The sequence below is a fragment of the Conger conger genome, chromosome 3, assembly GCF_963514075.1.
Source record: "Conger conger chromosome 3, fConCon1.1, whole genome shotgun sequence".
NCBI lineage: Eukaryota > Metazoa > Chordata > Actinopteri > Anguilliformes > Congridae > Conger > Conger conger.
In genome coordinates this window covers 17099710-17127030 of record NC_083762.1, presented here as the reverse complement: position 1 = coordinate 17127030, position 27321 = coordinate 17099710, and the positions used below count along the sequence as shown (strand labels likewise).

Genomic DNA, 27321 nt, shown 5'->3' with positions numbered 1-27321 from the left:
ATATCACAATTTTTATATTATAGTGTATAATACGGTTATTAAAATGATTATGTTAATTGCACATTGTCTTTAAAAGCATTAACAATTGCAGCTGTACTTAATAGTTGCAGCTGTGCTCAAGTTGTACACTGAGTCAATCAGAAACAAAGACCAAAGTAAAAAGTTGTGGACATTGTTCCGAACTACGGTCTGTGTTGGAAATTAGGTTGAGTATTTTCTAATGACGTTTAAATCACGTGATTTCATGTTTCCTGGTCTATTATAGTCTGGGCGATTTGTGTTTGTGTTTCACCAAGCCTGTATTCAAAGTGCAACACGAGCAAATGTCATTGACACTAAAAATGGCTTGCAACCAATTTTCAGAAGACAGCTGTGGCGCAAGACACCCGCAGTTATCAACAATACGCATTGTATTATTAGGCTTCACGTATTATTGTTGCTCTTTTGCTGGTTGTCTCTTATCCCTTCCCCACATTTTTAAGTCGGAACTTTTAAATCAGAGAGTGTGGACCCCTCTGTATATCTTTACGCATGGACAGATATACAGTGCAGTTCCTTTTTATATTATATTTTTTATATATAACTTAGCTGCGCGAAAGACGGCGGTCTGATCTTATTTACCATTTCACCTCTAACTGCAGTGCGCGCGCGGGACAGGCGCACGTTGCTATGCCACAGTGGAGCATACGGGCGAAGCGCACGGATTGATAGAGCCAAGCAGACTGTAGAAGAGAATATAAGGGCCTCGTTGGCTGGCGTTTCGAGGGGCTGTAGATGTCTAGATAATCAAGAGGGACCGCTCGCTGGCACGGTGTGTGGAGCACTCGCAGGAAGTCCTGCGGAAACACCTAAATAACTCATGATGACTTGTCTTTGAAGCACGGTTTGATTTGGGATGTGGGGTTTGGTACGGGGCGGGTGTGTATGTGTGGTATACACCCATTACGCGCTGGCTTGCACATCTGTTTATATGATGTTTATAAGATGACGTTTCCATCCGATTTACCCACGACACACAGTCAAAACGGTCCCGACCCGTGTCCCCTCGAAATAAGTCATCCCCACTGGATATATAGCCTAAATATATATATCTATATTTTTTAACTCTCTGTCTCTTGGGGCCTCTGGACATTCCACATTTTATACATGAAATGCATTCGCACTGTTGTACCCCTGACCCCCGCTGCAAAACCAGAAACACATAATCTGTCAATTTGTTATGCCCCCTCCACCCCCCACCCCTTCATCATTCATGTATGATGGACTATATCGTGTCTCTACCGTACTGTTTCTCCCGAGCCAATCGCTGCGCTGCATCGCCGAGTGAAATGCGCCGTGCAGTTTGAACATAACCAGTATATGTCACCTTCGATCGCATAACGACACACGACTCGGTTGCCTGTTCAGCTTTGGAGGGGGACGGGCCAGCAGACCGACCCGTGTTGAGAGAAGCGCATCCGTGGAACCGATCTCTGTGATTTGTGCGCTGAGCTAGGAGCAGGACAGGACGAGCTCCGTCGCCGTGATTAATCACCCACCTTGGTGACCAAAAGTTTCGGAGCGTAACCTCGCATTTTCTTGCGTGAATGAATGCTGTTTACTACGGGCGAAAGGTTGCACTGTGATGCGCGCAATCTCTGGAAGATTTGGGGATTCTTTGTGTTTCATTACTCCTTCATCCGCCACGCTGAACGGATCGGTGCGTCATTAAACTTAAGTATTTCTGCCTGGCTGTTTGCGCTGGTATAGCCTGCTGTGGGATTCACCTTCAGTAGCTAGCTCCCACCCACAAGTATCCAACCCCCTTCTCACTGGTCCCGGGGAAGAGTGCAGCGGCGACGGCTGGATGTATGTAGCGGGCGACGGGTCTGTGTTTGAGGGCGAGTAAAGTAGAGCGGGGACCGAGCGACCAGCAGAAGTCGAGAACTCCCCGTCGTCCTTCGCCCTGAGCACGGCTGTCTTCGCGCTGTTCTACTGCGGACAACATGATTTTCCTTGGGGTGCTGCTCAACGTTTTCATTCGTGGTGAGCGTTGGCCAAGTGCAACTGTTTTCCTGCGTTCAAATAGTCTACTTTATCACATAATAAACATGTGCAATTTCATTTCACTTTACTTCCACTGCGCGAGGATCATTTTCTTAAATGCATTATTTCAGCACAGGATGTCTGGCATTTATATTTTAAAAACTGCGTGTGTGCGCCCACTATATTAATATGTGCATTTGACTTAGATAAAAAAACTATGGAAGGTATGTTTTTAAAGAAATAACCGTAATCACTTTTTAACGTTTTCTTTTCAAGTATCAATGATTCGGCTACCTAGGCACGCACTGTGCAAAGCGTAAATACAACGTAGGTAAGTCCATATGAACTAAAAAAAAATGTCAGGAACCGTCACAATCTTCTGGTAAGGGATGCTAGAATTAGTCATAACTTCACCACCTTGAAATCAGTTGTGGAGGAACACCTGTATTCGTTGGAATTTGAGGAAGTACCGCACAGGTTTTTTTCATTGTAAAGGTAAACTTATCTTTTTGGTGTCTGTGTGTGTGTGTGTGTGTGTGTGTGTGTGTGTGTGTGTTAAGCTTTTCCAAAGATCACACCTGGTGTTTTGAAAAGTGCAGCTTTAATGCGGGAAAGTTTTCCGTGTAATCTGAAGAGAGTAAGAAGTGTACTCAGACTGTGATTTTTGAATCTGATTTTTCTGACTGCGTATGATTGAAGCGATATGTACTACCAGACCTGCATTATAATGAGAAAGGTGCGATATATTATACATCTATGCGTCTGCGAACATCCTGAACCAGGCTCACAGACATTGTTAAATAGCTAGTACATGAGTACGATGCGACATAGAGGATTCAGATGGTTTGGTTTGAATAACTTTGAAATGGTTTAAAATATAGTTTTTTATATGTAGCCTAACAAATGCCTACCATGGCATAAATGGTTATGATTGCCGCCGTATGTCAAGATCATGTGTCATTGAACGGCGGACGAGATACATTTTCTAATGAGAAAGCACTATATGGATTCAATTTAGTCCTGCTGCGGACGGCGTAAGCCTCGATACCCAGTCTTTGTGTCTGAAATTAGAGCACTTAAATCTGCTCTGCGCACGACGCGTGTGCGCCAGACAGTGATCTATGACCGTAGGTACAGTTATTACTCCGGCTATCCATGACATCATTTCTAAAGGTCTTGAATATGATCATCGTCGTCCTTTCTCCGTGTACAGAAATATATAGGCCAGACTGCGCGCCAAGTACAGCCCGTTAGGTTGTAATGCGATATTTTGTAATAATTTTACGACCGCATCACGAGACTGGATAATTCATCCTTATGTCCCAGGGCCTTCAAACTTCCCCATTCTTCCCTTTCCCCCCCTTTCTCCACGCGGAGTATGAATCACCTTTCCGCCTCGACACTTTCCAACGTGCCCCGCAAACACATTGCACTTAATGGGGCCATTGTAGCCCATTTCTACGGGGAGGGAGGCAATTCATTTTTTATCGGTGGACACGGATATTAGCGCGTTCCGTTAAGTTATGATAAGTTTATCTGATTCCTTTCCAAATAAATGTTGAGAAATTGATGCACTGGGGCTGTGACCGAACTTGAGTATCGAAGATACAGACAAAGGCCACGAACAGCCCACGGGCAGCTCGTGGGTGGCCGACGCCGATCGCTGGAAATCCATGACAGTGACAAGAACATGACAGCTAATTGCCTACCATCCGTCTTTTTTCCTCGAATCGGCTGGCATAATATTAGACACGCAGTATATATAGCCCAGCTACAACATGTTCTCTAATTTAGTTTATACATTTTTTATTTTTTTAGGGCTGGCTTCCTGGACGTTCATTAGCTACAGTCCCACATTTGCCGCGAGTTAACGGAGCCTGACTGACACGCAGTAGTGGCCAGCCGGATTGACGGAGGTTATTTATTAGCGGTGTTAATGATTGCAGATTTGATGTGGTGGTGCGTGGACCGTTTCCCCAAGGGTCGGGTCGTATATCAGCGGGACGCCGCGCATCACTTTCCCCCCGCGCTGGCTCTCTCGCACCAGAGAGACGGAGACAAGCGATTAGACTACTGGAGTGCTGCAAAATGGCAGGATTTATTTTTAACTTTTCAAACGTGTTTTTACAGCTGTAGCTGGCGGTCTGTGTGTGCTCTTTCTTTTCCAAACAGAGCTCCTTAAATAGACTGAGGAGATCATTTGGCCGTCGAGGAAAGGTGCTGTTAAGCATATTACCTTGCGCATTGCTTTGTCCGATGAGACGTGACTGAAAAATCATAATAATTAACATTGCATAGTGGGCTGGGAATCTACAGCAAGATATGGGCTAATGCATTTTTGCTGACAATAATAAAATGCTTGTGAAATATTCAGTGGTCACACCGGCCTTTATGCTTTGCGTGTCAAATAGGCTATATAAAAAAACACAAACATCGCCGCATAAATTTAAAACGTAAAGCTCTTGAGCTACATTGTGACCGACGGTTCAATAACATAGATAAACAACGCAGTTGCTAAATTACTCTCTCGGTTCATTTCAATCCGGCACTGATCTACGGCTGCTTCTGTCACTTTCCTTGACTAGCGGGACAAGACGTTGCGCAAACAACTGCCCTCCGCACCAGAACCGAGATGCCCATTGTAGTTACCATCGAGCGCCTCCAGAGGGCGCACTATCACACGACATTGCCGCTGCTCCAATATCCCGCGTCTGGTGCCCTTATCAGCATCCATGGGTGTCTGTGTGCCAGATGCGCGTGCCCAGGTGTGAGTACGCAAAGCGACGGAGACCAGACGACGTCGCTCTCTATTTCCCCCACAATGTTTACATTCACACTCTCTCCCCGCCCACCTATTCTCCTTCCTAACGCCCGCGAACAGGTGTACAGTGCAGGTAAACAAGGTGGGCTAGGCCTGCTGTTGGTTTGCTCTGCGACGCTATGAAAAAACACCATATTTATTCTGCCTTTAGCGAACAAACGATACATAATACAGTACCTCCTGTGTATAGGGATCCGAGTGGCTTGTGGAAAAGCCCTTGGTCACCTGCCGCAAAGGAATGTTTTCAGGTTTGGGCCTTTGGGATTCCATGTATATAAGGTGTAAGGATTGTGTTAAATGTCCTAATTCAGAACGTTAATCGGTTCAGCACTCACCTTATGAAATGGCATGAAGCCAGTCATATCGATGGAAATAACATAACATAACATTATGATGGGACCAGGCCATTCAGGTCGCCTTTCCTATCCGCTATGTGTAAGTGACATTCACAACCTTTGAAATGTAATCTAAAAAAAGGAATGTAAGCTGGAGGAAAAGCAAACCGAAAGTTAAGGGAGTGATAACATATGGGGTGGGAGGACGTGTGTATGTATGTGTGTGGGTGTGAGTGTGTGCGCATGTGTGTGTTTATGTATGTGTGTGAGTGTGTGCACATGTGTGTTTTTATGTGTGTGTGTGGAAGCATTTGTCTGTGTATAGGTGTGTGTATATGTGTGCGTGTTTGTGTGTGTGTTTGTGTGTGTGTGTGCACATGTTTTTGTGTGTGTGTGTTTATATACACTCACTGAGAACTTCATTAGGTAGACCTGCACACCAGCTTGTTCATGCAAATATTTAATCAGCCAATCATGTGGAAGCAACTAAATGCATAAAAGCATGCAGACATGGTCAAGAGGTTCAGCTGTCTTTCAGAATAAATGGGGAAGAAATGCGATCTAAGTGACTTTGACCGTGGAGTGATTGTTAGTGCCAGACAGGGTGGATTAAGTATCTCAGAAACTGCTGATCTCCTGGGATTTTCATGTACAATAGTCTCTAGGGGTTACAGAGAATTGCATGAAAAAAAAATCTAGTGAGCAGCAGTTCTATGGGCAAAAACGCAAGAGGTCAGTGGAGAAGGGCTATACTGGTCAAGGCTGACAGTAATGCTAATAACCACGCGTTACAACAGCGGTATGCAGAAGAGCATCTCTGAACACGCAACACATCAAACCGCTTGAGTGGATAGGCTACAGCAGCAGAAGACTTAGACTAATAAATACCTAATGAAGTGCTCATTAATTGTATGTCTATGTGTGTGTATATGTGTATGTGCGCATCTGTGTATATTATGTGTATGTGTATGTGTGTTTGTGTGTGCGCCAGTGCACTTGTGTGTGTGTGTGTGGGTGTCTGGATATGAGTGACAGAGTGAGGGGGAGACTGAGCGAGCAATTAGTATTTTTTAAGTATGTGCAAAAGAGTTTGTGAGAAAGCAAGAGAAAATGTGTGTGTGTGTGTGTGTGTGTGTGTGTGTGTGTGTGTGTGTGTGTGTAAGACTCAAAACCAACAACTGTCAAATCCAACTGTTTGTTTACCTATTTTAAAAATATAGTAATGGATTAAAATAGAAATAGCCAGTTTCACAGACACAGATTAAGCCTACACTAAATCCAATTCAGAATGGGGATCCTCCATACTCCATACAAAACCCAATATGAATTAGTTGCGAAATGTATCATAGTACTGTAACATTAAAAGTATTGAAAACAGCTGCCATTTGAAAATATTGATATGCTTCATTCTTTCGTTGAGAGGTGGGTATACGGGTGTGTTGCAGCGAACCGGGGTTAAACGATCCTTTGATTACAGTGCAGTACCTGACCTTACATTATTCATTAACTCGCCAGACTCACTTATCGAAGACCACTTACAGTGCATTACTTACATTTTACATCGTGCTCATTTTCTGTAAGCCATTTACACAGCCCGCCTCTTACCAGAGTAATTCAGGTAAAGTAGCTTAGAGTGATGTCTAAAAAAAGACGCAGTGTAATACTTCATTAGCCTACTGTTTTAGTGCCCGCTAGGCTAACGCCTAGATTAAAAAACTTTAGCCGTGCTTTTCCCTTGCGCAACGCTGCCACCGTGTCTGTTCGATATCTGCCGATACCCCTGTTAGCTGCGGCTGTTCTGTCTGCGAGACAAATCTGAGACAAAGATTTAACGGTCTGTCTGTCTGCCTTCATCCCCCTTGGGGGTTAAGTTATCTCTTCTTCTGTTTATTTTTGTTCCCGTTCGTTATTCCTCTTCTTCCGCGATCTGATAACGTAACAGAATTATCCGGCCTTTCGGACATGGGGTAGTGGAACGGTTCTGCTTAAACTTGAATTGCAATTCAATTCACACATTTTTAAAAATGGCCGTAATGTTTGATGAGGACTTCTCAATCTGTGAACGGAACATTTCTGCTCATTTCGTCAGTTGGCTGAACTGAAATGTTAAATAAAATGTAATTAAATGTAATTGGCCACCAGCTCTGTTACGGACACGCCGAATATTTCATCATCTTAAACTTCCCCTTTAGTTTATCTGAGCTGCTGTGCCTTGTTCACATAACGATCTTACTCCATTTGCTTTACCCCTCCTCTCCTTTGAAATCTTATCTGGATGTGACCTTGTAGCCCCCCCCTCTCACCCCCCCACTGAATTCCCCATGCCAAAACCCCGAAATGGCCCCTTTCCCAGGCCTGTCTGTCCACATGGAGGTCCTCGTTACACAGCCGGAGAGGCGGAGGCAGCGGGGGGGAAGAACAGGAATGATTACGCTAACGACGGCTGGGTGGATCCGCTAGTGCGGTGATGAAGCCCGGCCTCCATAAAAAGCCCTTAAAACCCTCTACCGTGGCCGTTCTGCCTCTCTCCCCAGTCTCGGCCTGTATTCTACAACCGGCGAGAGCTCTCCCCCAGACCTGGGTCAAATACATAACGGTTTTGGACTCAAATACTTTCCTTTCACTTTACTGAGCTCGTCTGGTGTATTGGCTCCGATGATGTACTCTCAAAACCTGCGAACCCCGCCACCAGGCAAGATCAATCGAGCAGAGTAAAGCATTTGAATCCAAAACAATTACGTAATTGACCCAGGTCTGCTCTCAATGCTTGCTGCTGAGTAACTCTCACTCATGACCCCTGTGCTGCTACGGGCCCCGGGATCCGGGATCCGGGTGCAATGAAGACCCGTGAATCTGATCCGTGTCCAAACATTTACATTCCAGTACATACCGAAATAAACCATGTCTGCATCTCACAGATGGTAGAGGGCTGGGGTGTACTGAACCATCAACACATCGTGATTGATTTGTATTGTGACAAATCTTTCATTTACACGGCATTTACATTTAAGCTCTTATTTAGGCAAATTGAGGCACTGGAGTTAACACATTTGTATACTTTGAAAGTTATACTTCTTTTCTTATTTCAGTAATCTCTTGGCGGGGGGAAACTGTCAAATCTATTGGTCACGTTTACATCACAGCAAGCATATTGTATCATATTGTGATAAATGATTTTTGAATCATAGCCATATCTTTATAAATGAAGAGAAATGTTATTGCATCGTATCACTGTTCAGAGTGTCACTATCCTGATTTCAGCCCCAGTACAGGGTGGGGTTAGAGGGCAGGGGAGATGGAGAGACTGAGGCCCCAGTACAGGGTAGGGTTAGAGGGCAGGGGAGATGGAGAGACTGAGGCCCCAGTACAGGGTGGGGTTAGAGGGCAGGGGAGAGGAGAGACTGAGTCAGGAAGCTGACAGAGGGCGGTGCTGGGAGGCCAGTCTGTCGGTGGTGTGGCTTGAGTGTAGTAATGAGCCACAAATTCTGATCAATTCAGTCTGCAGAACTGTGAAAAGTTCTCGTAATTTATATGTGTGCATGGGTGTGTGTGCGTTTGTGTGGGCGCATATGCGTATGTGTGTATGTGTGCATACATATGTGTGTGTGCATGTGTTTGTGTGTGTGTACATGTGTGTGTGTGCATATGTGTGTGTGTGCATGTGTTTGTGTGTGTATGCGCATGTGTGTGTGTGTGTGTGTGTGTGTGTATGGATGTATGTGAGTGTGTGCTTACGTGTGCCAGCATGTCGTGTTTGACGGTCTCATAACATTAACCTTCACCATGCCTGTGAGCAGGGGAACCGTCATCTCTGCTTGGCGAATTCGATAAATCCCCACGCGATTAAGAAATCAATAGTGCGCATTAAGATCCGCATATTCCAGGCATAAATTTCTCGCGCTCATATTCTGAAGATTTTCTCTCTTTTTCCCCCCTTCATTTTCTCTCCTTCTCTCCATGTCTCTTGACATCTCGTTTCCTTTAAAAAAAATAAATAATTTCTGGATTTCTCCAGCGAAGGCCCAGCGGGGATTTTATCGACGTGACGGCCAAGCTTTCCATCATTGTGCCAATACGGCCCGCGCGTAATTATTATCATTATTATGACTTCTTAGCCCGACAGGCCTGTCTGATCATCAGAATGCGAATTAAAGCGGTGTCCCCCGAAACTACAGCGCCCGTCCCCGTCTCGCTCAGGAGGGCCTGTCGATAGTCCTGGAAGTCAATCCATCGCTGGAGAGCACGGCCAAAAAGAAGGAAATTAAAGCGAACGCAGACGCAGGTCTGCGGGATGGTAATTGAGCTTTGGATATCGCCTCGGGCTCTGTCTGATGTGAAATGAATTAGAGGTTAGGTTTGAGATGCGTGTTGCTTTTCTCCAACTTAATTGTGTGTGTGAGCTTTTTTCTAAATAGGGTTTGGGTGTGTGCGTGTGTGTGTGTGTGTGTGTGCATCTGCATGAGCGTGTGTGCGCGTGCGTGTGTGCATGTGCTTGTGTGTGTGTGTGCATGTGTGTCTGTATCTGTGTCTGTGTGCGTGTGTGGGTGTGAGGGTAAAATAAAGCAATGTTTTCCATTCAGTCTAGTCAAAGAACACTTTTATATTAAAAAAAAGTCATAAAAATGTGTAGGGTATTAGAGAAGTTTGAGAAGTCTTGTTGGAATGCCAGTGCACTGTTGTAAGCAGCCAAAGTGATTTCACTCCAGACATGATTTTAAATATTCATTGAAAGGCACAGAATATTCAGAGTGCTTTGGATTATCACCTTTTAGGACTCATGCAGTACTGAAATATGCTTATAAAAATGTCAGCATTTTACACGGTAGTGCTAGGAGCTGTGAGATGTTTAAAATGCATGAGGGCAGTTACACCTAAGGTGAAATGATTGGTTCAGTGATTGCATTATTTTATTTTATTCACATATAGATTAATACGGCGCTTTGTAGTGCGTTATGTTCGTTGTTAGATGCGTAGTGTACCTAGGCAGTCCTGTTTAATATATAAAATAACTCATGGAGAATTATTGTTTGGACATAACGGGAACTCACAGCCCAGCCTGTCGGATTGGTCCCCTTCCCAGCTCCCCGCACGCTATACCTGGGCGTGAGGCTCATTCCGAATGCAGTGTTTTCCACCAGTAAGCCTGGAATTGATTTTAAGCTCCAGTTAGTTGTACGTGTAAAATGATAATTTCACGTTAAAGTGCTGATGGTTTTGTTCCCGGGACAGCCTGAGGGGCTCTGTAACGGGCTGGATTATGCTGATCGCAACACGCCGCAGAGGGGTGTGTCTGGAAGCCATTTGAGCTCATATCCTGTGGCCTGATTTCTGAAGGCTAATATGGGACTTAGCGGGAATGGTGTTGGCCCTAAATTTGAGTAGTGGCGTGGAGTGTAGCAGGCTGGGTCAGTCTTTGGGGGGGGTTCAGACACACCATATCTACTGACCTAGCCTATATGTACCACTGGGTCAGTCTGTCGGGGGCTTAGACACACCATATCTACTGACTTAGCCTACATGTACCATGTGACCTGGATGTGATGTTCATGCCTGTAGGCAGCTGATCCTTTTTCGCGAATTGCACCAGACTCTGTTCTGTAGTTGTCACTATGACCATTGGCTCACACTCGTTGTTTTAGATAAAAACGTCTGCTAAATGAGTGTAATGTAATGTAATGTTGACAGGAAGGGTTTTGAGTTAATTCATTAATAATAATGTGGTAAATCTGGAACGGGCGGCATGGATGGTGCAGTGGGTAGCACTGCCGCCTCACAGCAGGGAGGTCCTGGGTTCGAATCCCTGTCGGCCGGGGCCTCTCTGTGTGGAGTTTGCATGTTCTACCCGTGTCTGCGTGGGTTACCCCTGTGGGGATGAGTGTGTGAGTGTATGGTGTGTGAGTGTGTGAGTGTGTGAGTGTATGGTGTGTGTGAATGGTGTGAGTGTATGGTGTGTGTGAATGGTGTGAGTGAATGGTGTGTGTGAATGGTGTGTGCCCTGCGATGGACTGGCAACCTGTCCAGGGTGTATTCCTGCCTTTCGCCCAATGCATGCTGGGATAGGCTCCAGCCCCCCTGTTCAGTATATGCGGGTTAGGATAATGAATGAATGAATAAATCTGGAATAATTTCCACCAAATTATTTATTTAATTAATTAATAATGTATTATTATTTATTATTTTACCATTTAAAAATATAATGTTTGACTCCTGTGTGTGGGAGAATTGGTCAGTTTTGAATGCACGCAGAATGTATACTTCTCTGTGAAAAAGAAACACTCTTCATTCATGATGTCCTGTTGTCTAAAACATGAATGAATGCTGCCAGAATGCAGTATTTCGGTGACTGACTGTGTGTAAACACTTGCATCGCTTGATCGATTGTATGTGTAAACCTAGTTCTTGATGTTGGAAAATGTTTGTTGTAAACTTTTAAAAGCTGCTGGAGGGAATTTTAGTTCCTGTGTCAGAGACGGGTTTGAGGTCTGGTTACCCAGCACAGAATAACTTGAAAGAGGGAGAGTAACACGCAATTTTGCTTCCTATTTATCCATCCTATTATGTTTGGGGTCAATTTGACCCCACTCAGAGTATGACATCAGTTTTTCAGTTTTAAAGAATTAAGAATTAGGAATCAAAAACCTGTTTTATATTGATACTGTATGATTTTTCTAATTCGGTAATTCCCGTACCAACTTGGCATATGAATGTGTCGTGCAGTGTTATTTTGACCCTCTGTAACTGTATAAAATATACAACCATTTTAATTTCCTTCTCAGATTTCTTTGTGAATGATTCTAGTGGCACTTTCCCAAACAGGTGCCCAATGTTCACTTACTGTTCCTTATGCTCTAAAATGAGATGTTTCTCACAGATTTTTCATATTCATGGTTAAAAAGCAAGTAATTTGGGAGTGCATAAAGAAGGTGACACACTACCGTGTCAATATTTTTCGATTACAATAATTTTGTGTTTATTTCAACTGTTGGGCTCAATTTGACCCCAAATGTAAAACCTGCCATAAAATCTGAACAAAATAGGAGGCTTGAAAAAGGTTTTGCTGCTGTATGGCTCGTTTGCTGAAGAAGCCAGCCTGTGGTTCCGGGATGAACCCCCTGGCCTTGGATCAGCTCCAGACTGTGCCTGTGTCCAGCAGCTCTGTACAGATAGCACATTACAGTTACTGTGTATTACAGTTCTTATCTGATGCTTTTATCCAAAGTAACTTACAGTTGATTAGACTAAGCAGGGGGACAACCCCCCACCCCGGAGCAATGTGGGGTTAAGGGTCTTGTTCAAGGGCCCAACCGCTGTGCGGGTCTTAATGTGGCTACACGGGGGTGCAGAGGTCTTGAAGGGTGCGTCGACTGACTCAAAACATGAGTACCACTACCACTACCACCTCAACTCCTATGTGGAAATATGTGGGCAGGAGATGAGTGCGGGAAAGGAGGATGCATTTTTGGAGTATTGGGGCACAGGCTGCGTAATCGACACGCTCCACATCCTCATCCCCTCTCGGAGTTTCAGAGCAGAAACCATTCCCGACCCAAATATCCAAAGAGCCTTGTCTAATACAGGGCAGGCTGCCACTTGGTGGTGAGAGTGATCTGATCACAAGATGTTTTTTAGGAGTTCATGCCAACTGGCAGCTACTCCGTCCCATAACAGAATATGTCAGCCGTATCAGGCCACGGTAGGTAACCAGCTATCCTTTATCGCTACAGTACGTGAACAATGCAACGCCGATGACTTGATGAATGCTCTTCAAGAAGCGGCGGGACGGCCAGTAGCTGGATATACACTCGCAATATTACATGCCAACAAGTAAATATCACGCTTAGTCATCCTCATCATAATGAAAATATGTGCAGAAACAATGGGAAGATTATTCTTTAACAAATTGCGGCGTCACCTGAGCACGTCGGCTATTAGTCATGTAGGAGATTGGCTCGTCTGCGAGAAGCAGAATTTAAACAGCGTTCGAGGGTACGCACTGGAACTCGGAAGCGTGCCTTGTTCCTTTTCTCCTCACTTTCGAGCAGCAGATTTATACGTTCTCTCCTGTCGGGCTTGTTGTAGGCAGGTGACAGGAGCTGGCTCGCAGGCGCCTCGGTTTCCGGGCCTCTTTCCAATCGCTCGTTTTTCACCTCCCTCCGTTTCTTGCTCCTTTTAACGGGTGGGAATCCTTAAAGACGGAGGACCTGGATGGATCTGCGGGGCGGGCGAAGAACACGGAGAGAGGAGGTTAAAAAAAGCGAGTGGAAACAGCCCCGTGGGCTCACGTATGCGTTGGGTCTTCCTGGTTTAGGCACTGCCTGTTTGGAAAGGGGTGGAAGTGTGTCAGGGCGTTTCCTTTAAGGAAATGTGAGTAATGTATGCACTTGACGTAGGTGTGAGTATGATGGAGAGGTGATTTGACTCCTGTAAGTAGTGTGGGTGTTTGTGTGTGTGTGCGCGCATATGAGTGTGTGGCAGTGTGTTTGTGTGCGTGTGTGTTTTGCGTGCAGATGTGTCCGTGTGTGTGTGTGTGTGTGTGTGTGTGCGTGCGCAGATGTGTCCGTGTGTGTGTGTGTGTGTGTGTGTGTGGCTGTATGTGTGTGAGAGTGTGTGTGTGTATATGCGTATGCAGTAGGAGTGTAAATGTTCAGTCACTCACACTCACAGAACCATCTCAGCAGTGAGCCCACACTCCATTAGCTCTGCTCCCCTGAGATATTACACACATTGCACACTGTGCTGCGCTGTGTGTGTGTATGTGTGTGTGTGTGTTTCATATCACTTCCTCCCTGCTGTGAATATATGTGTGTATGTGTGCGTGTGTGTGTGCATGTATGTGTGTGTGTGTGTGTGTGTGTCCAAGATGGCGGCTGGATCCTTGCTGCAGGTTCACGAGTGCCATTGCTCCAAACCCCGCAGTCTCTCACAGCCGGCCTTACTGCTGTTGTTAATGTAGTCAGTTGCAAAATGATGTTCAGGAGCAATCGAGATGCAATTGTTTATCCTGTATATTGTTTGCTAAAACTCTACTGGTATGCTTTCTGCTACTCAACTGAAGGACATCAGAATGAAACTGGAATACATTTTGGCCCTTATAATTTATTTTATAAATGTGGACCAAAATAGAGAATTAAAATATGCATGTGAGTGCATGTGTGTGTTTGAGTGTATACATGTGTGTGTATATGTGTGTGTGTATACAATGTATTTGTATATGTGTGTGTATAATGTGTATGTGTGTGTGTATAATGTGTGTGTGTGTGTGTGTGTATAATGTGTGTGTGTGTGTATATGTGTATAATGTGTGTGTGTGTGTATATATATAATGTGTGTGTGAATGTGTGTGTGCGTAGGCTGCTCCCTCCCTGGGTAGGAGAGAAACAGAGGGCCCACATGTGGAGTTTGTGATTGTAGCCGTGCTGCGTGTGGATGTGGCTTTGGGCACGGTGTGTGCTCGGTGCCAGCATGGGTGTAATTGCAGCGCGCCTCTGTTCATCCACATTGTCAATTTAACAAGCAGTTGCTTCTGATGAGGGGAGCGTTCCGCGCGCCCGCGTTCGCCTGTCCGGAAGACCGCGCGGAATTCCGGCGCACGGAAGGGCACGGCTCAAAGGCACGTCGCCTGTCTCCGGTGCCTCCCGGACCTCACCGACGCGCCTCACCGGGGGTGTCGCGCTGCGTTCCCAGGGGGCCGCAGTGTCTGTGGGTTTTTGTGGTTTCCTTTCAATCAGGTGCCAATTAAGGCCTTGAGAACAAGGTGCGTGGACTCCTTAGCGAATCAATGACTTCAATTAGCCACTGGTGCTGAGAACACCCCAAAAACCGGCAGACACAGCATTCCATCTAGGACTGGAGTTAAATCTGCATACACTGCGGCCCTCCAGGACTGGAGTTAAACCTGCAGACACTGTGGCCCTCCAGGACTGGAGTTAAATCTGCAGACACTGCGGCCCTCCAGGACTGGAGTTAAATCTGCAGACACTGTGGCCCTCCAGGACTGGAGTTAAACCAGCAGCTAAATAACTGGAATAAATAAAACAAAATGGCTGATGCCCTTAACGCTTCTCTTATTTAGTTATTTATTTAATGTTTATTTGATAGGGGCAGATACATTTAAACTTGGATTAGTGTGAAAACAGATCCAATGCCATGTATCACAGCATTTATAGCATATGCTAATTTCTAAAGCTTGTGACTAGATGGGCTTTTCAAACCACCACCCCTTCCTTCTCCTCCTTCTCCCCTCCCCTCCTCCCTCTCTCCCCTCTTCCCTCTCTCTTCCTCCTCTCCTTCTCCTCTCATGCCCTCCTCCATCTCTCCCCTCCCCTCCCCTCCTCCCTCTCTACTCTCATCCCCTCCTCTCCTCCCTCTCTCTCCTCCTTTCTCACCCCCTCCTCCCTCTCTCCCTCTCTCTCCTCTCACCCCCCTCTCCTCTCTCTCCTCTCACCCCCCTCTCCCTCTCTCCCTCTCTCCCTCTCACCCCCCTCTCCCTCTCTCCCCCTCTCCTCTCTCTCTCCTCTTACCCCCCTCTCCCTCTCTCCCCCTCTCCTCTCTCTCTCCTCTTACCCCCCTCTCCCTCTCCCTCTCACCCCTTCTCCCTCTCTCCCCCTCTCCCTCTCACCCCCTCTCCTCTCTCTCTCCTCTCACCCCCTCCTCTCTCCCTCTCACCCCCTGTCCCCCTCTCCCTCTCTCCCTCTCTCCTCTCCCTCTCACCCCCTATCCCCCTCACCCCCTCTCCCTCTCTCCCTCTCACCCCCTCTCCCTCTCTCCCTCTCTCCCTCTCACCCCCTCTCCCTCTCTCCCTCTCACCCCCTCTCCCTCTCTCCCCCTCACCCCCTCTCACCCCTCTCCCTCTCTCCCTCTCTCCCCTCCAGGCAGTGTCCAGGTCTCGGCGTCGCGCCCCCTCCCTGTCATCGACTGTCTGGAGGCGGAGCAGGGCTGCGTTTCGGAGCGGGGCTGCGAGGCGGCGTACCGCGTGCTGGAGTACTGCGCGGCCGAGGAGGCCGTGGCCCCCCTGGGGCCCGACGCCCGCCACGAGTGCCTGGAGGCCCAGAGCTCCGTGCAGCAGTACCGCCCCCTGCTGGCCTGCAAGTGCCAGCGCGGCTCCCGCCGGGAGGAGCTCTGCCTGGGGGTGTACTGGACTGTGCGGTTCTCACAGGGTGAGTTCTCCCTCTGTTGTAAAGGTACACAACGTGCTTAAAAACGTACGAAACGTGCCTCAAATGTACGAAACTTACCAAAAAATGTATGAAACGTGTCTAAAAATGTACAAAACGTGAATACAATGTACGAAATATGCCTAAAGAGGTATGAAAAGTGCCTAAAATGTACGAAACGCGTCTCAAATGTATAAAACACCCCTAAAATGTAAATAATGTGCCTACAAATGTGCAGAACATGCCTAAAAAGGTACAAATCGGATGAGTTCACTCTCATAAATACAGATTCCCGCAGGGTGAGTTGCTGCCGTCTGTGGGGAAGGCCACTGTGCACAGGAGCGCCAGAGGGTCACGTCTCTGTATGCGTGTATTAAATATGCATATTCTTGTGACCAGAGACCAGGAGCACTCAACTCAAAGCGCACGGAGCAGGAGGGAAACGGGCTGGATTACGCTCAACACATTATTAGTGGGTGTGTTGCAGCTGGATTCACTCATAGCCAATCAAATGAGCTGTTTTCATCGCTTTAAGAACCATGCACTTTGCGCTCCAGCACACTGTCAGTATCCCTGGTCTACCACTGCAGCGTGAAGATGAGGATTAGCTATGATATGCTAATCAGAGGCCAATCTCCCAAGATGTTCTTTTGTGGGAAGTGTCAGGTTTTTTTAATTTTTATCTTGCAAATAAGATAAACATTTATTTTCATTTGTTCAAATGTTCTTCCTTCAAAATTCAAAATATAAATAAACCATCGCCTCAATGTTCATTAAAGGTCCTTGTTTGCAAGGGTGTTATGCGCGTGCGTGTGCGCTAGCGGGAGGGTTTCCTACACTTTAATCTTTAAGGCAGGGGCAGGGGCAGCTCCAGCATGCTGACGGAGAGCCCTTCTTTAGCCCGGCTCTCTTCGCCCGAGCTCGACGTGTCTGACTGACCGGACGGTCCCCTCATCCTGCGCTGTGCGCGTCGCCGTAATGGAGCAATGGCAGGCCGTTACTCTCCCTCAGACCGCTCAAATTCACTGCCAATATGAACGATCTTCCCGGGCAGAAACCCGGCGGACAGGGCGGGACCAGGGGCGTGTCTAGAACATTTTGAATGGGGGGGGCCAGGCTGGGGCACAGACCCAGAGGAGGGGGGGCCAGCCATCAAGGCTTACCATATACTGTTTGCTGCGTACAATGGTCTATCATATTCCGGTTCTGGTAGGGGGGGCACCAGGGGTTCCCTTCCCCCCCCCCCCCCCCCTGGCCCCGCCCCTGGGCGGAACTACCTCGCCCTTAACGCCGGCTCCGCGTTTACACGTCGATCGGAGCTTTGCGCCTTGTTGTTGTTTACGCCTCCTCCTCCTCCTCCTCCTGTCGCTAGGCTATGACGAGTACGAGGCGTCCCCGTATGAGGACCTGGAGCAGGGCATCATGCTGTCTCACATGGCCTCCATCGTGGCTGGTAAGCGCGGGAGACCCTCTGGGAAATGCACTTTCATTAAAACGCACCGTAATTAAACCTGTTCACTTGCGCTTTAGCCATTAGTGATGTTGCACGTGCAGTATGCTCACCAGTCTGGAAATGGTGTTGGCCGAGCGTGTGTTCAAGATGGCGAATGTTCATGGTGGACTATGCTCGCAGCAAACAGATCTTGTTGAACAATTTCTAATGACCATTCCAATTAGCTCGCTACCAATGCCTTTTTAATAGAAAAGGATGCGACTCAGGTCTAACAATGCCCGCTAGCTGATTAGCTGCTTACCTGGGATTTTTTTTTTTACAAAAGGAAAGAACAGATAGTACATTGTTTAAATTGCATTATAACAGCCAAATAATTGTCAACTTTAGTTATCTTGGTGTCATTCCTGTCGGCAATGACTCCTGTTCATCGCACACTACCTTTTCAAACCGTTAGCCAACGTTAGCTCACTTTTGTGGTGAACAGAATGAATAGTATGAATATGTGGTTATGTTTGCCATCTTGAATGCACATCAGGTCTGGCACTGCTACTCCTGTGAATCAGGTAGATTCTGGATATCTGGATAAGAGCATCTGTTGAAATGACATAAATGTAGTGTCATGCTATATTTTAGCACCTCACTAGAAAATGGACAGATACATAAATGATTACCACTTTCAGATGTTGCTATACGGGTGTATCAATATGTTTTGTTCAGTGTATTCCTGTTGTACTAAGCTCCTGTGACTTGACACCAACGGTCTCTGTTTTTGTTTCTCATATCTCAAGGATATTTAGTTGTGATTGGTCAGTCTCGGGGCTCTATTTTCTGGAATCAGTGTCGCATGGATCAATGTCACAGTGTGGGGGTGCCCTGGCTATTGAATGTGCACATTTTCGTTATTGTGTCACTTCTCTTCTGCAAGCACAGTGAAACAACGAGGGAAAATACTTTGGTTTATTAAAGTTTCATCTTAACAGAAGTTTAAGACTCAATAGTGGAAAACTATTTGCCTTGTTCAGGACTGACATGGGAAAAGCTATTTTTGTAGCACTAATAGTACTGTAGCAGTAACCACAGTTATTTAAACTTCGCAATTAAATAAACATATTATCAGTGGGTGTGTTGCAGCTGGTTTCACTCATAGCCAATCGAATGAGCTGTTTTCATCCCCTTTAAGAACCATGTGCTTTGTGCATCCGCACACTGTCAGTATCCCTGGTCTACCACTGCAGCGTGAAGATGAGGATTAGGATATGCTAATCACAGGCCAATCTCCCAACTTTGAACTGCTCAAACAAAGGAAAAGAATTACAATGCAAGTCCATTCACAACAACGGCATGGCTTACTCCAGCTAAACTGAACTGAGGGATTTCCTTTAGAGGGGAAAGAAAGTGTAAACCTTTGTGCCGGAATTGGAGGGTAGTTTCCACTTGCATATACTGCAGACAAGTTTCTCCTCGGTTATTATTTTGTCTCTGTGGATGGCATGACCCCCCTCTGAACTTTACGTTTAGGCTACCTGATGACATGATCTCCAGACAAAACAGAAACATGGCTTTGTTGTTTATCTCATTGATATTGAGTGCTACCCAGAGCCGGTTGCGCAAAAGAAGGATCACTGAGTTAGCTGGATAACTGCACTGTTCCACAAAGCAGGATTGCTGAGTTAGCTGGATAACTGCACTGTTTCACAAAGCAGGATTGCTGAGTTAGCTGGATAACTGCACTGTTCCACAAAGCAGGATTGCTGAGTTAGCTGGATAACTGCACTGTTCCACAAAGCAGGATTGCTGAGTTAGCTGGATATCTGCACTGTTTCACAAAGCAGGATTGCTGAGTTAGCTGGATAACTGCACTGTTCCACAGATCAGGATCACTGAGTTAGCTGGGTAACTGCACTGTTCCACAAAGCGGATTAATGAGTTAGCTGGATAACTGCACTGTTCCACAAAGCACGATTAGTGAGTTAGCTAGATAACTGCACTGTAAAACCCAGACCCAGCCCAAAGTCTCGAACATGGACTGAAGTAAACAGAGCAGTTACGAGTTTTACTTCCTGCCACTATCTTGCTAACTCAGCAATCCTGCTTTGTGGAACAGGCCCTGTATAATGTTAAATTAGTTTGGGAGTAGAAAACTAATGCCATTAATGCTTGCAGCTTGCATGTAGCACACTGTATAACTGTTTATGACTGCAGTCTATCCATAATTTGTGGAAAGACTGTCACCATCATTTTAACTAGTCATTTAATTAAAAAGAAAATATTGTTGTAGTTGCATTTATTGTCATTCTTTTCAGTGCTGATGGGAATAAGAGAAAGAGCAATGCACAGTGGCAGTACCCCAGAGACTGCAGTGCAGTATAAGAACAGCCATAAACAATTAAAAACAAAAATAAATACAGGAATTAAACCGATAAAAAAAGACAATGAAAAAGAAATGCAAAGTATGCATTTTCCTGCTTGTGGGATTCATATCAAAATGAAATTGGACAGCTTGTGATCCATGACCACCATTGATTGGCTTTTGAATAGGATCTGCGTGTATTACATGGGAAAGCCCCAAAATGAGCAATCTGCCAAACGCTGGGTTGTGATATGGGTCGTGGACCTGGTCTTAGCTGGCGGCAGACGAGGGTGCAAATCACGGACTGGGCCGACACCAAAATGCCAATGAGGCTCACGGAAATCGAAGTGCAGTGCTTGATCTGGACTGACACTCCTCCAGCAGCAGTTGCCCACTCTGCCCACTTCCGCACATGGTGAGTCATGAAATTATAAAACAGCTCAGGTCTGTCAAAGTCCATGACGAAAATACCACTTCTGCAGCGCGACACGCCATGCACGCTGGGAAATAGAGCCCTGGGGCACAGATCAGTCTCAGTCTTGTGTTTTTTTTTGTCAGCCATTTTGTTTCGGTCTCATTCCAAACCAAAGCAATTCTCTCATAACTCCGTATGTATACTGGTGTCTGTGTTGTCATACTCTACTCTTTCTCCTCCACCCCCCCTCTCCATCAACCTCTCTCCTTCCCTCCCTCCATCCTGTCTTTCCTCTCTCTCCCTCTCTTTCTCATCCCTTCTTTCCTCTCTCTCTCTCCCTCTCTTTCCCCATCTCTCCTTCCCTCCCTCATCCATACCTCCCTCTCCCCCTCCATCCCTTCCTCCCTCTCTCCTGCCCTCTTTCCCCCTTCCATCCATCCCTTTCTCCCTCCCTCCCTCCCTCTTTCTCCATCTCTCCTTCCCTCCCTCCATCCCTTCTTTCCTCTCTCTCTCCCTCTTTCTCTATCTCTCCTTCCCTCCCTCATCCATCCATCCCTTTCTCCCCCCCTCCCTCCTTCCCTCTCTCTCCTTCCCTCCCTCCATCCATTCTTTCCTCTCTCTCTCCCTCTTCCTCCCTCTCTCCTGCCCTCTTTCCCCCCTCCATCCATCCCTTTCTCCCCCCCTCCCTCGCTCTCCCTCTCTCTCCCTCTTTCTCCATCTCTCCTTCCCTCCCTCATCCATCCATCCCTTTCTCCCCTCCCTCCCTCCCTCCCTCCCTCTCTCTCCCTCTTTCTCCATCTCCTTCCCTCCCTCATCCATCCATCCCTCTCTCCCCCCCTCCCCTCCTCCCTCCCTCCCTCCCCCTCTCTCTCTCTCTCTCATCCCCCCCTCCCCCCCTCCCTCCCTCCCTCTCTCTCTCATCCCTCCCCCTCTCCCCAGCCTCCTCGCTCCCTCTGGACGGGCAGAACCAGTGCCTGAAGGCGGCGCAGGACTGCGGGCTGTTTGAGAAGTGCGGCTCGCTGCGGTCCGAGTACGTGCTGGCCTGCACCAAGCGGGCGCCGGGCTCCGACCACTGCAACCGGCAGAAGTGCCACCGGGCGCTGCGGCGCTTCCTGGAGCGCGTGCCCGAGGCCTACAGCTTCGGCGTGCTGTTCTGCCCCTGCGCGGACGCCCTGTGCGGGGAGCGCCGCCGCAAGACCATCGTGCCGTCCTGCTCCTACCAGGAGCGCGACGGCAAGCCCAACTGCCTCAGCCTGCAGGGGTACTGCATGAAGGACGAGCTGTGCAGGTCAGGGGGGACGCCTTTCGCGCGCGCGCGCGCGCACTGGGGGGACGCCTTTCACACGCGCGCGCGCACGGGGGACTGATTTAGAACACGCACAAACACAAGGGATGGCTTTCACACGCACGCGCGCACGGGGGGCGCCTTTCACACATGCGCTCATGCTCGGGGGGACTGATTTAAAACGCGCACAAACACGGACGCCTTTCACACGCAACACGCATGAAGAAAAAAGTGGTTGCTGTGGAGTTTGAAATGGAGGGGGGAGTCAAAGGGGGGGGTGAGTGTAGCAGGGTTAGCTCTGCTAGTTTAGGGTGAAGGCTTGTAGCAGGTTACCAGCGCCAATGCTCCCTGATTACGTGACCCTCAAATTCAAAAGAACACCGTTGCTCTTGGCTAGAGGGAATTTGTCTTTAGCTGACCGGTAACATGCCTCTCTCACAAAAATCTTTGGATGAGTGAGAAGACGAGGTTCAGTCTCTCTCTTGTTACGCATGCACAAAAACCGGGGGTGCCTTTAATACACGCACATGCATGTGGATGCCTTATACGTGTACAAACATGGAACTGATTTAAAATGCACACCCTTAATACAGGCACACATGGGGATGTCTTTAATATGCATACAGATAAAATACACCCAAATAGGACACATTTTTTAGATGTCCAATTAGAAATTGATTGACAATAGTCATTTCAATTGTACTTTATAAACAAATGTGACTTGACCAGGCTTGATTTTACATGGGAATAGAAGGGGGACACATTTCAAATATACACTAACACAGGATACATTTTACATGTCAACAGGGGAAACATTTAAAGCACGCACAAACCCTGTGGATTTACATGTCAATAAACAATAAGGAGGATGTTTTAATATGTCAAATATGTAATTGCTTCAATTGAGCCAACCAAGAGGACCAGATTTGTACTTTTTGAAAGTGCTTCATAGGTTTCTCTACACCAGACAAGCTCATTAAGCGTAGAAAAGTATTTGAATCCAGGACAATGATGTATTTGGCCCAGGTCCGGCACAAACACAGGACACAGTTTACATGTGAAAACGGGAGCAGATGACAGAGGGGGGTGCCTTTTACCCATGCACAAAGCAACATGCATTTTGCATATTTCATATTCACACGGAGAGGGGATCTATTTCACATGCCCGCTAGAGGTGATGCGGGGGGGGGGGGGGGGGGGGAGTATCACTCACAGATATAGACATTGATAAATCTCACACGTTTTTCATATAAGAGGGCAATCATTTCATACGTACATGTAGGAACAGAAGCCATTTCGAACACAAAGCATCTCCTTTTAAAATGCACCGAGAGACGTCTTTCAGAAGCGGGCTACACACAGGGGATGACATTTCATTCACATGCAGAGGCGGGGGGACATTTTTCACAGGCGCGCAGAATGGGGAAGTGTTTCATACACGCGCGCACACAGACAGGTGAGAAGGACACTCTGTTCCCTTCATCAGTATGAGTCACTGCCACTGTCTGTGTGTTTATTTCTTTCAAACTTTTCTCTTCCTCCTTTGTCCCTTTCACGTTCTCTCCATCTCTCCATATCGCTCTGTAAAATTCACGTCTTCTCAGATCCGGGGGCAAGAGCTTACTCATTCTTAAAAGCTAGTGAGAAGGCGACAGAGATTACAGAAAAAAAAAAGAAAAAACAAAGAGAAAAGGGACTGAGAGAGAGAAAATGGAGGGAGAGAGAGAGAGATGACAGTTGCAGGTGTGTGGGTTGATTTAAAACAGAAGTGGCTGGAAAGGGATGTTTGCTTGGTGACGCTACAAAGATGTTTTCACAGATTAAGCGGCAGATCAGTGTCAGTTGGTAAAATGAAACTGTCATTAGCAGAGAGGGAGGGGAGGAGAGGTGAGCAGAGGAGAGGAGAGGGGGATGGGCTTATTGTTGATGGAGCGGAGAGAGGTGGAGATTAGGGTGTGAGAGCAGACTGGGGGGGTTAAAAGGAGAGAGGGATTTGAGGCTGTAACGGGATTTAATTTCTGGATAAATCCACCTCCCCCACATATAACGATGCTGCCCGACAGTCAGTGAGACAGCGAGTGACATCATCTCTTCATGGGCAGCCTGTAGCCTGTGGCCTAGTGGCTGAGGTACATGACTGGGACCCGGAAGGTTTGTGTTTCAAGCCCCGGTGTAGCCACAATAAGATCTGCACAGCTGAGCAAGGCCCTTAACCCCACATTGCTCCAGGGGGGATTGTCCCCTGCTTAGTCTAATCAACTGTAAGTCACTGGATAAACGTCAGCGAAATAATGAATTACTATTATCATTATTATTATTCAGTTTCTGCTCTTGGTTATTACTGTTAGTACCTTTGGTACTTCGGTGGACAGGGTGAGTTTGGGAGGCAGGTCGGGGGTGAATGTGTTTGAATGAGTTTGTTTTGGGCGTGGCACAGAGATGATTACATTATATTCAGCATATCTCAGCATACTGATATGCACCCTGACAGACATTAAGGGTGACTAAAATCCAATATTAATAAGCGTCTCTCTCTCCCCCTGTCATTTCCTGAAGCTGCTGAAGGGGATCAGTAATGTCAGCGGATGCAGTCCATTTCAGCTCTGTCAGAGTGGAGGACCACTGTTAGCCCGCTGCTAACCCAAGCGCAATAACCATCACTCAGCAATATTTATCTCCTGTGTGTGTGTGTGTGTGTGTGTCTCCCGCTCTGTGTGTGTGTGTACCAGTGTGTGTGTGTGTGCATGTGTGAGGTAACACTGTGTGTGTGTGTGTGTGTGTGTGAGGTAGTATTGCGTATGTGTGAGGTAATAGTGTGTGTGTGTGTTTCAGGTCAAGGCTGGCGGATTTCCAGCATAACTGCCAGCCGTCCTCCTTGTCTGCGTCAGGCTGTCAGAGAGAGAGTGGGGCTGTGTGTCTGAAGGCCTACGCAGGACTCATAGGTGAGTACACTACAGCACACACACACACACACACACACACACACACACACACGCACATACACACACACACACACACACACACACACGCACACGCACACACACACGCACACGCACACGCACACGCACACACACACACACTCACACACACACACACACACACACACACTCACACACACACACACACACACTCACACACACACTCACACACACACACACACACACACACACACACACACACACACACACACACACACACTGTCAGCTCAGAGTGAGTGCAGCATCTTCCCCAATAACCTCCTAGGACCCGGTAGTGCCACGCTTAAATAGTTTACTGGGCGGCCTGTAGCATAGTGGTTAAGGTACATGACTGGGACACGCAAGGTCAGTGGTTCTAATCCCGGTCTAGCCATAATAAGATTCGCACAACTGTTGGGCCCTTGAGCAAGGCCCTTAACCCTGCATTACTCCAGGGGAGGATTGTCTCCTGCTTAGTCTGATCAACTGTACGTCGCTCTGGATAAGAGAGTCTGCCAAATGCCATTAATGTACTGTTGATCATACGCTGCCAGTTTTCCCTGGAGTGGAGTATTTACCTCCCACCTCTAGGGGCAGTGTTGTTAACCCCAGTTTATGCACTTGTCTTCCCATCATCGCTCTGGATAAGAGCTCCTGACAAATGCCACTGATGTAATGTCGTTCAATTGTTTTTTCCCCTCGAGAGGACATGAGTATAATCTTATCTACACTACTAGGGGCATTCATTAAAAAGTAATAATTTCGAAAATATTTTCACTGAAGCATGTTTTTTTTTTCATCATCCAAGATGCTTTTATCACGTCACTAAATATTAATTCTTTCACACACACTTTTCTGTGGGGGGCCTAGGGAGGTTGAAAGTGAGTCACGGTGTGTATCATAGACCAGACGGGACACTTTACACCGCGTTCTGTCCGCTTAAACCACACCCGCCCCCCCCCCCCCCCCCCCCCACTCCAACAGCCAGTGACACACTCAGACTTCACCGACAGGCAAGTGAGGCAAGTGAGGCATGACACGCACAGAATCCTTCAGACACGCGATGACTCGCCAAAATGCTGCTTTTCAAACGCGTCCCGTACCCTTCCCGTAAGGAGCCTGTCACTTAGCGAAAGCTCGCGCGCTGATGATCTCACCGGTTCTTCGGCATGATTCTTGGCATCTTAAATGAACAGAGAGCTCTGTCCGTGGGGGAAAATAAACTGTTTTTTCTCACATTTCCTTTGTGTTTTTTTCGCAAAAACCTCCCAGGATGAAACTGATTTCCATTTTAAAGATTCAATACATTTCACGTGTCAAGTCTGATTAAAAAATCTCTTCTTTTTTTTTGTATCACAAATGATGCACAGTGTGACTCATCAATGTTCCCTGCACCTGTTCGATTACTCCGTTTGTTTTAGTTGCATGTTCTGTGAAGTATTGATGCATCCCATGTACAAAATGTCCTCTACAAATAAAGTTATTATTATTAGTAGTAGTACTATTGTTTTTGTTGTTATTATTATTACTTTACATGTTATTTGGCTGACGCTTTTATCCAAAGCAAATTACAGTTGATTCGACTAAGCAGGGGATAATCCCCCTGGAGCAATGTAGGGTTAAGGGTCTTGATCAAGGGCCCAACAGCTGTGCGGATATTCCAGGTCCCAGTCGAGCACCTTAACCACTATGCTACAGGCTACTACTACTAATTATTATTATTATTAGTAGTAATAATAATAGTAGTATTGTTGTTGTTGTTATCTTGTTGTTATTATTACTATTACAATTATTATTATTATTATTATTATTATTATTAGTAGTAGTAGCAGCAGCAGCAGTAGTAGTAATAGTTATTGTAGTAGTAGTACTATTGCTGTTGTTGTTGTTATTTTTCATTGTTGACCTTTGACCCCTCACAGGCACCATCATGACCCCTAACTACGTGAGCAACGTCAGCATGGAGGTCTCTCAGTGGTGCGACTGCGAGGGCAGCGGGAACCAATGGCAGGACTGTCTGCGCATCCTGCACATGTTCAACACCAACGGCTGCCTGCGTGAGTGTCTGTCTGTCTGTCTGTGCATCCTGCACGTCTGTCTGTCTGTCTGTCTGTCTGCGCATATGCACTGGAGCACTGAGGCATACGCACCCCGCTGAAAAAATTGCTCAAGCTAGGTTTTCAAACAGCTGGTAGCTGGTAATTTCAAGCTGGTCGTAGCTACAGGCTACTACAGGCTTTTACACCAGGGCAGTGAGACACGTGAACACACACAGACAGACATGAACATATACACACTCTCTGGTTGGCTCAGTTGCACCAGGCAAGAGCGATCGAGCACAAAAATGTATTTGAATCTAAAAAACTTGATCCACGTCAGACTATGGTACAATAGTAGACATGTAGATCACAATCATTTTATTGCATTATTAGAAATGACAATCATGTTATGGTGGAGGTAAATGCTGGTAAGGAACAGCATGCAGCGTGGATGTGATGTTTAGGCAGACTCAGCCAGTGTGAAGTGC

At 46.7% G+C, this 27321-nt stretch overlaps 1 protein-coding gene across 1 annotated transcript in view; it reads left to right on the top strand.

The window, feature by feature from the left end:
* The first annotated feature begins 1399 nt into the window (after positions 1-1399).
* The window catches only part of gfra3 (GDNF family receptor alpha 3), a 28750-nt gene continuing 2828 nt past the window's right edge, over positions 1400-27321 (top strand). The window contains 6 exon segments of the mRNA XM_061236706.1: positions 1400-2025; positions 16053-16337; positions 17707-17787; positions 21492-21840; positions 24670-24779; positions 26717-26851. Coding sequence (XP_061092690.1) covers positions 1986-2025; positions 16053-16337; positions 17707-17787; positions 21492-21840; positions 24670-24779; positions 26717-26851 — 1000 coding nt within the window. The 5' untranslated portion in view covers positions 1400-1985.